This window comes from Gossypium hirsutum, chromosome A11 (genome assembly GCF_007990345.1).
Source record: "Gossypium hirsutum isolate 1008001.06 chromosome A11, Gossypium_hirsutum_v2.1, whole genome shotgun sequence".
Taxonomy (NCBI): domain Eukaryota; kingdom Viridiplantae; phylum Streptophyta; class Magnoliopsida; order Malvales; family Malvaceae; genus Gossypium; species Gossypium hirsutum.
In genome coordinates, this window is record NC_053434.1 from 30,905,928 (window position 1) to 30,920,617 (window position 14,690).

Here is a 14,690-nt window from a genome sequence, read left to right on the forward strand (position 1 = left end):
ACTATTATCACTCCCTTTGCTACTACGAGTATCATAAGTCATTGTGAAAGCCTAGAAAGAACAAAGTGTTCAAACAAAAAAAAGCAAACGTCACCGTTGTGTACTCAAAAATAAAAAATCAAATTCTCAATGGAGTAAGAATTAATGTTGTGAGTCTTTTAAAAGTGTTTATATCAACCAATCAGAATGTGTAAGAATCTAACTAGCAAAGCAAACATAATGGCACTCGGAGTCTAAAATCGACTAGACACCAAAGAACACAAAAAAAATGTGTAATGTGGTTTAACCTACTAACACAAGAACAATAAAGTGTTAGAATGCATAAAACAACAGTAAAAAGTAAAAACAAATGAAAACCTAAGGCTAAAAGTTAATGAAATCATTGAAAACCCAAAAATTATGGAGCAACTTGGTAAACTTCATTCAAAATATTCCCGATTTCCAAAAATCACAAAATTTAATCTAGAGCCTCCTTCAAAACTGTAGGTCTGATATAAAAAGTTTTGGCATGAAATTCAACTCATAGAATATTTTTAAATTTTTTTCTCTTTTTCAATCACTTTTTTTGTAGGAAATATTTTTTTATATTTCAAGAGAGTGCCTAAAATCAATATATAAAATTTCAGATCATTTGGAAAATGTTCACCTACTAGAAAATATTTTTTTTCCGAAAAATTTCGAGGTAAAAAACTGTTTTGAGGTTGTTTTGTTGGAAAGTATTTTATAGAAACACAAAGAACACTCAAAATGCCCAAGAAACTGATACCAAATTATAAGGACTTCGTGCAGAACAAGATTGTAAGTTTTTCCTTATAACATCCCGAAATAGGGCCTAAACGGAACAATGGTTACGAAACCGCAAATTCAAGGTAGAAAAATTTATTTTATTATCATTTTAAAGTCTATGGCATGATTGCATGATTGAGTGAAAATTTCGTTTAGAAATTTTATTGATAGAGGGTCCAATTTGATATTTAGGACTAAATTGCAAAAGTTGTAAAATGTGTGTTCTAGTTCAAAAAGGTACTAAGTACTTGTGAGTAATGGGTTTTTAAAGTTGAGGTCCTTGGATAGTAATTAGACCATTATACTAGTTTGGACAAAAATACCTAAAGGAAGATAAAACACCATAGTTTTTAATTAAGGGCATTTTGGTCATTTAGTTATGAAAATGAATTAAAAACACTTCAACCCCTTGGCCGAATTTCACATGAGGAAGACATATCTAGGGATTTTCAAGCTTCCAAGCTTGATTGTAAGTCCGTTTTAGCCCCGTTTTTAATATTCATTACGTTTTTGGAGTCCCGGTAACTTGATTAAGCTTATTCTAGCAATAATTTAACCTAGGGTTTATATTTGGAAAAGTACCCATAGGTGAAATGTGTTTATTTTGATACTTTATGGTAGAATATGAAGCTTGAAATTGTGTTAAACAACTTTTTCTAAGCGATTTTACATGAAAACGAGTAAAACGACATAATCGGTAAAAATACCTAATGTTCATAAGTACATGTTAGAGTGAGAATTTGATGTTTCCATAGAAGGGAAAAATGATCAACATGTCATAAAACATAAGAAAATAGGATGAAGTTTAATTTTCGAGCCTTGGGGCAAAAGTGTAAATATGTAAAAGTTTAGGGAAAAATATAATTTTGCCAAAGTTTGAGTCAAGGACTGTTTTAATAAATGTGAGTATTAAATATGCTAATTTTTTTATTATAGATCAAGAAGAACGAAATCCGGAGTTAGACCGGGGAAAGAAAAAGATAGTGGACTAAATCGATATAGTTGATCGTATTTTGTTTCGAGGTAAGTTTGCGGTAAATAAATGCAATATTCTATTATTTTATGTTAATGTTGTTAATTTCCAGCATGTGTATATTTATTTTATGAAATTATTCAAAGAAGACTCAAGCATGAATTGACAGAGAAGTAATTTCAGAAAGTCCCGGTTGAACCTTAGGAATGTGTAGGATACAAATGTCATGACATTAGGGTTTAAGGATACCATGTAAGACCATGCCAAGGCATAGCAATTGGTAAGGTTTCTAATGCAAGGATATCGTGTAAGACCATGTCAAGACATGGCATTGATAAGTTATTATAAGGCAAAGGTCCCATGTAAGACCATGCCAAGGCATGGCATTGGTGAGTTCATAAGGCAAGGATAACATGTAAACCCATGTCGAGACATGGCAATGGTAAGTTTCAAAAGGATACCTCGTAAGACCATGACAAGTCATAGAAATGGTAAGGTACCTGTGTATCCTTAGTATTCCAAGTGGTTCAACGGGAAAATTTAAAGAGAATATCAAGGTAAGGTAAGGTAAGATGAGTTATACTAAAAAAGGGTAAGACAAGTTCATATTAGAAGAGCAAAGGTAAGTATATAATGTTCATCCTTACCCGGCCCAAACGTTATGGCCAGATCTGACATGCCACATCGAAGCATTCAAAACATTTCCGATCTAGAAAGAAAACTTACTGAGTGTTTTAAAAGATGATTTCATTATAGGTTAAAGTGAATGGAAGCTGTGCACCAGGTAGGAAACCGGAAAAGAGGAGGTGAGTCCATCGGACTGCTTAAGTACCAAACTCCCTTCGGATCCAATCCTAGACATGCAAACCGCCATTGCCATACCTTAACGTCATGTATATTTCTAGGAAACCAATTTGATTAAGTCCTTTTTAGGAAAAGTGATTAATTTTGGAAAATATCTTCATTGCGGAAGCTTTGCTTGTTTTTGTGTTATTTTGAAATCAATTACTGTTTTTGAAAACGCGCTCTAAAGCTATCCAATTTCAACAGTTAAATATAAATATTACCTATCTTAATAAAACATATAAAAACCATCAAAAATAAATAAGCGGCCTTATTACATTTAAAAGCCCAAAACCTCAAACGTAATTAAAAGGATGTCCAGTTCACCAGAAGAAAATCAAACTTTCAGAACAGGTGGCCACTCCAAATTCCCTCATAACTCCAAGCCCACTATGGTTGGGGATTACCTGCGTGGATGAAAATAAAAGGGGTGAGTTTGGGGAAACTCAGTGTGTAAATTAACCCAACCATAGCCTATATCAACTCAAACCACAGAAACAGAATAAGTTGGCCTTAGCCCAGAACAGAAATTCAGAATAAAGCCCATAGGCCCATAATAGAACAGAACAGATATTACATGTTTATGCAGAAACCCAACCATATCCAACTATATACACCCCCGTACCAACCTTACACCGTGTGGGGAGACAACTCGACCCACCCAACGGCTACACACCACAGAAATCGCAACGAGGTGCCAGATATTGTGACGGAGTCACCAGATATAGATATTGTGGCAGAGCCACCAGAACATATATATGTAGTAGAGCCACCAGATCAGATAATTGTGGCATAGCCACCAGGACAGATATATGTGGCAGAGCCACCAGATCAGATAATTGTGGCATAGCCACCAGGACGCTTCCTCCATAATATAACCCATGTCCCCATGCAACAGATATATAATCATGGCATACATCATACAGAATCAGATCGTCATGTTTTTCAGTCAAAATTAACCCTAGGGGTATAACGGTAATTTTGCACCTAGGGGTATAACAGTAATTTTCCATACATAGGGGTATTATAGTAATTTAGCTGCTTTTAGGGTTTTCATGCATATCCTAACTATTTACGTACTATCAGAACACTTACCGCGCATACTTACCGAATTGGGCCCGTTGGCCCATGAACCCGATCTTTGGCCCATTAAGCCCAAATTATCAAAATGTACGAAATCGCGCAGACTGCAGTTTATTACTTTAGATTACCAAATATACAAACCCAACTATCTTACGAGCATTCGCACACTCGCAAATTCCCAAAATATCAACTTTTCGGCATTTCGGCTTTTCGGCTTTTGTCAATCTAGTCTATGAAAGGGTGTCAGTTACACACTTGTTTGCGACGATATGCTGACGAGATCCACACACGAACCGCCTACAATTGGATTACTAACACGTTAATCTAACTATTCAAATACAAACTACGTATTAACCCCTTACAATATTCGGCCAACCACACCTACAGATCATAGTAAGCTTATAAGAAATCAATATGCAACTCATTAACAAATTTTTGTCAATGTTTACCACATAATCATAATTTCACTGCAAGTTGTCTTCCTGAGCAACAGCCACTAAATTATTTATAACTGGAGCTAAAAAACTCCAAATCAAGTGCCATTAATTTTCCCTGAAAATAGACTCATATATCTTCTATCCATAAAATTTTCATAATTTTTGGTATGTCCAATCAATACCAGATTTTTCTTAAAGATTCCCATGTTTCACTGTTTGACTAATCTGACCACTCTTCATTATGAATCAAATTTCTCATTGTACAGAATTCGAAATATGTTCTCGTTTATTCCATTTGAAACTAGACTCATTAAGCTTTAATTACATAATTTATGCAGCTTCTAACTCATCTCCCACAATTTATGGTGATTTTCCAAAGTCACGTTACTACTGCTGTCCCAAGCAGATTTATTACCAAATTACTCTTTCACACCTAACTTGCTTGCTTGTTATTTAAACATGTATATCACCAATCAATCATCACATATCTATGATTTTACTTAAGTATAATCTCCATTTCATCATTTTAAAGCACAACATGTTAGCCGATTTTTCCCCTTAGCATCTAAGGCACATGCATGCTCATTTGTTTGGCTCAACTTCACCTATCTTTCATTTTTCATCAAAAGAACATGAAACAACAACCATTTCCTTCATTTTAATTCATGACTAAATGCTCACAACACAACTAAAAACCAAAATATGCTTCAAGAGTTAAGGTAGAATCAAGAAGAACTCATGAACATCAAGATAGAAGCAAACTACCATGAACTTACCTTCAATTTTCTTCCCCAAGTGACCGAACATTCAAGAGCTTTCTCCTCTCCTTTCTCTTCTCTAACTTTCGGCTATGATGAACAAAGATGGACAAAACTTTGTTCTTTTCAGCCCTTTTTCTTTTAATAAAATTTCATATTTCATCCATTTAATTCTTTAATACAAAAGACATGAAATGCCCATCATGGAATATTTACCTAAACCATTATCATGGAATATTTACCTAATCCATTATCATGGAACATTTACCTAACCCATTATCAATTTGTACCATGAATTATGGATATCAAGTGCTCATATTGTCTACAACAACATGATAGCTGGCCACTTCATGTAAAATGGGAGGTTTGTCATGCAAATCCTCCTATTTTGCACTCCTATTTATTTGGCCACTTCAATTTAGCCTATAGCATTTTCAAACATTTTCACATAGGTCCTATTTCATAATTTCACCCCCTTTTTCTTATGGAACAAAAATTAACTAAAATTGCCGGGTTCTATCTTAAGCTTGGCCCTTCTAGAGGCCCACTAATATAATTAAACCTATGCCAACATTCACAGAATTCCCGAAAATTGGGGCGTTCATGTATGCTTGATAAGGAAAAAGGTAAGTAAAATGTATTAATAAATTTGATTAAGTAAGTAAGTATTTAAGTAAGTGAGTAAGTGAAGAAGTTTAAAATATGTCTATGACAATTAATGAAGTTACATTAAGTAGTATCATGCCAAGTAGTAAGATAATTCTTATGAATGTTGTTATTTATTTGCATGCAAACTTACTAAGCTTAATGCTTACCCCCTTTATTTTCTTTCTTTTTATAGTTTTGTCAAGCTAACTCGGGGATCGTAAAGTACGTCCGGGCACACTATCACAAGGATTATTTTTGGTATAGCTAGACGTTTCATTTTGAGTATGGCATGTATAGCATCGTAGCCATTTTGTGTGTATGATCTTATGATATGGATAATGAATGGTATGTAAATACTTGATAATGATTAGCTATTGGAATGGCTAATCAAGGACATGTTCGTGTTATGTATGCCTAAATGCTAGTTATTCCATGGAAATCATGAAAAAGGTGAAATTAGCTTTAAAATAGTATCAGATAGTAGTAATGACATGAATTTGAAAAATCATTAAAAATAGTATAAATGGATTTAGATAGTTAATGAGATATAGAATTAAAGCTTATTGAGTCTATTTTCATATTAAAAAAATAGAGTAAATAAATGAGTTGTATTTTATGAGATATTTAAATTTTGGTGAGACAGGGTGAGAGTGATTTCTGAATCCCCTGTTCTGAATTTAGAAATTCATTAAAAATTGTACAAAAACAATTAGGAGTTATACTTTATATGTATAGATTCCTTATTGAGTCTACTTTTAAAAGAAATAAACAGCATGGTTATTTGAATTCTGTATAGGGAGAAGATTAATTCGTAGTGAACAGAGGTAAGAGCAGCTGAACACTAAAACAGGGGAAAATTTAACTAATAAACTGTACTAATTGGCTAGACCAAAAATTCTGAAAAAAAAAATTAGTAAGAAGATATACGAGTCTAGTTTCAGATAAAATTTACGGATTTGAATTTCTAGTTTCGTAACTCGAGTTATGATTTATTTAGTTACTATGACGCAGATGGACAGTTTATTTATGAAAGATGAAATAAATTGTTTTGATTTGTTTAAGTGATCGAAAAATTTTTATTGATTCCGGTTTGTTCCCGAACCGTTTCAATTTCATGTTTTAGGGTCTCGAGGACCCTTTTTAGGGACATAATGAATGAATGAAACTATATTAATTTTAAAAGTAAATTTTTATGCCCCGAATTAGTAAGCTAAGTCTGGTAACGCCTCGTGCTTGACTCCGGCGACGGTCTCGGGTAAGGGGTGTTACATTCCTAATCATTGATTTGGCCTATGGCTCTAGACGAATGAAGGAGAACTTAAAGTTTGACATAACTTGAAAGGCAAACAAATCCAAGTCAGATCTAATAACTAAAAAGGGCAGCAATTAAAACAAGTAATAAAAGATAGAAGAACAATGAATCCAAATTAAAGATCAGAAACAATTAAATAAGAACAAAACAACAAAGAAACAAAACAAGATATATGGAAAAGATGGAAAGTGGCGTGTAGAAGTCCTAAAAAGCCTTGGAAATCAAATGAATCTACAACCCCCTTCAAATGACTCTAATTTCTCATCCAAAAAAAAGAAAACTTGCCAAGAAAAAGCTTGAAGATGATCCCCACAATCTAAAAAGATTGATAAAACTCCTCTAAAAGAAAACTCAAAGAGAAACTATTGAAGAGAAAAACTCAGAGAATTTTATTAACTCAATAGAGAATGTTGGTGAATGAATTAATGAATTGTGTATAATGGAAAGGCCTTTATATAGGTTAGCTAAGTACATCTAAATAAAACTCTTAAGCATACTTGAACTCTAATGAATCTAAACAAGAAGTAGTTTTAAACTAAACTTTTTTGTCGACATAAAACTCCTAAAAAATCTAAAATTTGGAATAAATAAATAATAAAACTTAATAAATATAATATTGAGCTCATATATAACAAAAATTAAACCTAAAAATCAAACATAGTATGATTTAAATTTAGTTAAAAGTCCGAAACTCGTAATTTCTGTTATAATCCCATCCAGAAATTTTGCTCGCGCAATCTTCATTCAAACGGTCATAACTTGAGTTCTCAAACTTGAAATTGAGTGATTCAAAGTGCATTGTGAATCTAAGAGACATATTTTTTATCAATATGAAGACTTATTAACTTAGAAATTCCTAGATCCCTTTCAAAAATGCACTGCAAGTCAACTGATTATAACATATCATTGAATTGTAACCCCTAAACTTGTTAGTATCTTCCTCATGTGCTTGTCATCATGGATTGATATTTTAAGTCCAGAAACAAAATTGGTTTCTTCTAATTCACCATCGTTTCGTATTGAACTCCAAAGTTTATTGTTTTACATCTTCAACTTTTCTTCTCAAAATCCAAAGTTTATTGTTTTGGATCTTCAACTTTTCTTCTCAACTTTTCTTCTCGAAATCTTTCGTGATAAAGTTGCTTGGCTGTTAAATAGGTTCCTTGGTGTTAAAAAGCTTATCAATTGAGTTTCAAAAACATGGAAGATTTTTATCTTTGGAAATAAGAAAGAGCAAAAGCTCATCATTTTGGGGATATATGCAACGGAAATCCGATCACCATAATTATTACTTCTTTTTATATATTTGATCTATTTCATGTTAATCTGACTGCAAAATACATTTTTTGTTACCAATATATAAGAATTGAAGATAATTTATTTGAATTGATTATAGGATTAATTCCAACAAATACCCCTAAACAGTCAAATATATATATTTGATTATCAATAAAAATATTTTTGATTCAGTGCATAGCTTACATTGATTGAAACAAATATCTAATATTCTTACTTTGCAGTCTATCATTAAAACATATAAGATGCCCTTGCATTGCATAAGCTCGGACCAACTACGTATTTTACACCCAAAAAAGGCCAAGTTGGTTCATAAACTAGTCTCTAGTTTGGTTTTAACCTTGATCACTGGCCTCTTAACGGTCTTTTTGTGTGTAGCACAGCAAGGGAGAACCATAAAGTAAAACGAAATAGGCAAAACATTGATGGAAATAAAGAGATGAAACCATTATTAAGGATGAACAATTGGTTCACCCAAATTTTCATTAGCTGATGTATACATGCTGTCTATAAGATCTATAGACTTTGAGAAAAGAAACGTTACATAGTTCACCGCAGTATTGATCACCTGAGGTTGCTGGCAGGGTGGTCACCATCATGCTTTTCACGGCAGCCAAAAATTTCAATTCGGGTGAATATCCGGTCAGCTTACAGTAAAGAAAGAAAAGTCAACAGAATGTGGTATCCATGCCCTTTTTTACGTTAGAGTGACAGAGTTGTTCTTAATAGTCAGCTTGGAGGAAACGCTCGTATTGTGTCCCATTTAACGTCTTTATCACATCATCCCAGTTCTTCACAAAATCAGATAATGGACCTTTGTGTATTTTAACCTGTCGACTAGTCAATTCCATCCGCGGAAGACCTAGAAACTCTTGAACATCATCTAGTTTCTGGGACAAGCATGGGAAACAATGACATAAAGCAGAGGTACAAGTTAGACAAGAATGCTTACTTCGAAATGGCATTAACATAAAAGAATCTAGAAGAAATGAGTTAAGAAAGATGGCATTGCATAAGAGGATAGCAAATCATTTAGGACGGAAGGCGTGTATACTAGGACATTTACTAAAAAGCTGTTTAGCAGTCTGGAAGTATGGTAAATATTTCACGAAAACTTGTTACTATCCTTACCGTATTGTTTGTGAAAAGATCCTCATAGTACACAACCATGTGACGGGTGCTGTTGAAGTATTCCAAAGCCTTGACAGCATCCATCTCCACTTCTCTCAGATCACTTATTAATGATGTAGAGTTGATTATCGGCTTGTAACTTGAAAGAGCAGCCGCCTACATTAAGTGACTAGCAATAATTTCAAGATTCTCCAACAATGAAAGACAAAAAGAAAAAGGGCAAAAGAGTGTGTCTATGGTGGGATAGGTATAGAGACAAATACCTCTTCCTGTGAATGAACATGAGACTTGTGGGTTCCATTTAATAGCTTAGCATAACGGTCATGTGAATTTGCAAGCAATGAAACCATTCTTCGAAGCAAATTTCTTCGGAAGAGAAATACGACAGAAACTCCCTGATAATTGAAGTATTCTACTATTTCTTTATGGTACTCTATCAATCCCTGCATAAAAATAAATCTAGCAGTTAGCAAATAAACCATAAAGCAACCCCTGGGATTCAAATAATTTCCATCCATCATATAGAATAATGACCATCTTAAACTCAGCCTCTCGCATGACTTCTTCTATGGTTAATCACTGTATAGAAATCGGGAGATACAAAAATCATATATCTAAAAGTAAGTACACTACAGATAAAACATACAAGCAAGCAAATCTGAAGTCTTTAACATTTAACCAGAAATTCCCTCAAAACTTGATTCAATGACAGTTAGAGGTCTCCTGACCAAAGCCTCGCAAATTCAATTTCTTTTTGGAAGGGATCTTGTCAAACATTTTTTTCTCATTTTTATGTATAAGAAAAAGGTATCAGATCACATAGGAACACAAATATATATAATTGTAATTTTGTAATGGTAAAATTTGTTTGAAAATTCAACTACATTTACTTACCTGATTCAACATCCACTTGAAGCCAACAGCAGCAGAGCACTCATTCTTGGAAGCACTATTGAACCAATCTAACTTGTAAACTCTATCTAAAGTCTGCATAATTGTTGAAATGTTTTTCCTCCTATCCATTGCACAGAATATCTCCCCATTTGAGCTTATATTAATATGACTATTTAGCAAAGTCTCAAACCATCCACTTCCTGACCTTTGCATCGACAATATGGCAAAGAATCGTACCGGATTTTGTATGCATTCACCCCTACCAAAGTATTAAAAACCAAAATCTTAAGATAATTTAACTAAAAATAAGAGAAAAAAAAAACTCCAAATGGAAGTATACATGTTTACCTGCTAAAAGTTTGAGGCTTAGGGTAATGCAAGGTAGGAATTCGAGCTTCTAATTGTGCAAGAATGTTCCTATCTGGAGATGGACTCTCAATGAGTTGGAGGTTCTGAGTTTTGATCTTGCTAACTGTATTTATCTGCCTTAAACAGACTGTACAGATATAAATACCACACACAATACCAAACAATAAAACTATTGTCCTTAAGAACACTGGAGACTTCTTGGGAGACTTTACAATTACTGTCTCCTGCATAGAAAAGGAGGAAAAATATTAAGATTTTGACATACAAGCAAACACTTTTAGTAGCAAAGTAAAGAGGAATTGTTCTGAGATATATTTCAAACTGGTGTAACTAGGCAAGCTAAAAAAAAGTAAAGGTGCCCTCTGTAAAAGAAAAAGGGAAATAGAAGAGAAAGTTAAAACTTAAAACCCATTTTAATAGTTTTATCAGAGTCCTAAAACAGAAACAAAAAAAATAATACAATGTTGGTTCAAGAACAAGTGGAGAAAAACCCAGATCCAAACATGCAAACACAAATTATCCTTCAAACCCAGCAATATATTGTTTACAAAGACGGAACTACTAACTTAACAAAATGAAAATGTTTGAGCAGGGAATCAAGGAAAATCAAAATACTTTTTCTCGAAAAATTTGAGCTTTGGCATCATTCGACACAATCCAGGGCCATTCAACAGAAATTTGAGTCATTTTTAAGCGTCACAAAAGAAAACCAAGTGCAAACCCAGCAAAGAAAAGAACCCAGACAGCAAAATGAAGTGAAAAAATAAAGGGTACCTTGTGAAACAAACAGACGTATTCAGCCATAGATGTGTTTGGCAGAAGGTGAAGCAACCCCAGAAAGTAAAAATGAAAACAAGAGATTAAAGTGTGTAAATATATATATTCACAAAGCCGAAGAAAAAGAGGAGGCTTCATTGGAATTATCCATATTGTATTTGCCTTTGTTTTCTCAGCTGCTATTAAAACAATGCCAAGAAGGGGGCTAAAACCAAAGAAAGGAAGAAGAAGTAGCCAAAGAGGAGGCAAAATCCTTGTGAAGTAAACAGTGGAGCAAAGTTGAGCCTTCTATTTTCCTCTTTTGCCTCGTGGAAAACTATGACACGAAAGGGAAACAAATATATAAGCCTTGTTTTCTTAGTGTTTTTTAAATGAATCTAAAATCATATATTTTTGTTGTTTATGATTGGTACAGCTATGTACATTAGTTTGTGCAAAAACGCCAAAGAGCTAGTCAAGGTAAAGGCGGCCCTGGCCCTATTTCACAAATCTAAAAGCGTACGGCCGTGTCAAGTGGAAGGAAGGAAGGAAGTGATTGCTTCTTCTTTTATGAACTAATTACTCAAATCTCAAACCAAATTTAACCCAGCGACGATTTTGGTGGATAAAACAAATATAGAAATTGTCTTCATCAAACCATGCATCACATTCTTCTTATACCACCAAGATTTCATTTCATTCATGATTAATTTTCCGATTTATTAAATTTTAGTTCAATAAACATCATTGTATATTCATATCATTGTTACATATTTAAAGTACATAATATTTTTTAATTTAAGAATTTGAAGTATGAATAATAATAAGAATTATATTTTAAAAAAATTTGATTCAATTTTCAAATTATAAAGTTGATTTGTTATAGTTTTTGAATTATTTGGAATAAATAATTTAAATAGTTTATTATAATTCAATATTTTTTGTGTGCACAATTTTGAAACTTAACTATTGAATATAATCGTAGGTACTACTTTTAAAGAATCAAATAAATTAGTATAGCTTTTTGAGTTAAAGCCAAAACAATTTTTTTTTTAAAAAATTCTCAATTTTCTTGATAGCTAAGAGTAATATACTTATTGTAATAGTTAAAAATTGTGATATTGTGATTAGTGTGAATTTTTTCTAGATTAACTCTGTTTTTGATAAATCATTATTTAACTCTTAATAAAGTTTCAATTAATTCAAATTTTTAATTGAATAAAATAATTATCTAAATTGAAAAAAGAAGAAGTTGATTTTATTTTTTTTAAAAAAATATTCAAAATATTTTGTTAAAAAAAAGAAATATTCCTTTTAGAAAAATGAAAAATTCAAATTATTATATTAATTTTTTTTTCAAAACTATCAAAAATAATATAAATATCATATTAGTAAGATTAAAATTATGAAATAAATCATTTTAAAAATTAAATATTTTATTAAACAATATAAATATATTCCATACTTTATTTTTATTAACATAACAGACAGTTTTATAATGGAACTATATACTAAACATTTTCAATTTATCAAACAAGACTTAGTTATTAGCTATAATTTTCACTTAAAATTGTGCCTATGATTTTTCTATTTTTTAGTTAAGACCCAAATTGTGACATTTTTACTTCACTTGGAACAAATTTTTTCAACTTTCATAAAATGTCAAATTAAATTAAATAGATAAAATGAATTTAACAGTGTCACCCTCTTCATAGATAAGTAGAAGACAATGGAGAAGGGGTGAAATTGAAAATGAAGGGGGTGTTCCAATGTAGTAGTGTAAAATAATGAGATTAGCATTTATGGGAAATAAATGCTTCAAGGAATCTATTTTAAACAAATCCACCTCTTGTTTGACTTTGATTTCTAATCTCAATTTATGATACCATAATCTATTTGGCACGTGTTATGGTGTTGGACACTGTATCAATCAAATTCCACTAACCAAACACTTGGTTTAACTCACTTGGATAAATTTTAAATTTTAAAGAGTATAGGGATTTGGGGAGATATTATACCTTAGGATTTTTGAATTCAAAACTTTGGGTTTTTCGTTTTTGTGAGGCTCCATACAACTTCACGTGACAAGCTAGAAATTATTTTTGTAAAACATATATATTTTTATGAGAGTAAAAATATAGTTTTATTATTATATTAGTTTATATTTTTATAAAAGTTAAAGTATTAAATTAAATTTTATTAAATTTAAGAGATTAAAGTATAAATTGACTATTTACTAATTTAAATTTTATAAAATATAAAAAGTTCAATATGAGTTTTTGTTATTTTAGGAGGGCTAGCCCATACTAGCCCGTTTGTACCATACTATTATAAAAATAATATGGATATTCAAGTGTTAAAAGTTAAATTATATTTTAATTTTTTATTTAAAAAGCGAATAGCAAACGGACTGTTTTTATTAAATTAATTCATCCATTTCTATTGTTATAAACCGATACGGTTGATCGAATGACCAAATAATTATACGTGACACATTATGTTTACCTCATGTTGACGTACATAGGTCATTTTTTAATAGTAGAAATTGGTGAATTTTTTAACAAAAAAATATTTACTCTTTGATCTAATATACAAGAATTAATTTTATTTTATTTTATAAATAAAAAAGATAAAATATGATGTAACTTTTAATACGAAAATATGCATAATACATTTACCCAACTTAAAAGCATATTTAACATTGATGAGAATGTTTGCTGGTAATTTTTTTTCATGTAAAGTAGGAGACAGATTGAAAAGCTCAAAATTTTAGTAGCGGCTGCGTGCCGTTTGCGGCCATAATTAAATTATTGATCGGAAAAAGGCGTGTAAGTCTCCGCCACCAAACACTTAAGCATCATTCGCTTGAATTAGGGCCCCCTTTCCTCCATCCTCACAAATTTCAATTGACATTGTAACAAACAAAACCACCATTATTAAATTAATCACAAATTCAAAATCAATGGCAATTTTCTATGGTGATAATAACTAACAATTTTAGTCTAAAATACTTTAATTCCCGACTTCTTAAATTGGCATACCTTATTTTTCAATTTTTAGTATAAATGAGATCAATTTTCTATTCTCTAATTTTGAGGAAGATTTTAGGAGGGAAAATAACAATTTGTAATTACAACTACAATTAGATTCACACCATGCAATGTACAAAAGAATTACAATACAATAAATATATTTGTATAATTACTTTTAAAATTAAACTTTCATATGCACAATGGATTAATTAATCAAAATATATGTGAATCTATGCTCAAAAAAATATATATGTGTGAATTTGGATAAAAAAAAAATTAGATTAAAAACCCATACATACATAAATGTGTACACTAAACTTTAAACTTAAACACTGCAAGCTCAAAATATTAACATTTACTAATATCAAAATA

At 31.6% G+C, this 14,690-nt stretch overlaps 1 protein-coding gene across 1 annotated transcript; it reads right to left on the reverse strand.

The window, feature by feature from the left end:
- Positions 1–8,576: 8,576 nt before the first annotated feature.
- On the reverse strand, positions 8,577–11,621 carry LOC107901437 (nodulation protein H). The gene is made up of 6 exons (XM_016827455.2): positions 11,305–11,621; positions 10,510–10,754; positions 10,162–10,420; positions 9,531–9,710; positions 9,268–9,423; positions 8,577–9,026 (listed from the first exon to the last, which is right to left on the reverse strand). The coding sequence occupies exons 1-6, from the start codon at positions 11,443–11,445 to the stop codon at positions 8,859–8,861; spliced, it is 1,149 nt and encodes a 382-aa protein (XP_016682944.2). The 5' UTR covers positions 11,446–11,621; the 3' UTR covers positions 8,577–8,858.
- Between the last annotated feature and the right edge of the window lie 3,069 nt (positions 11,622–14,690).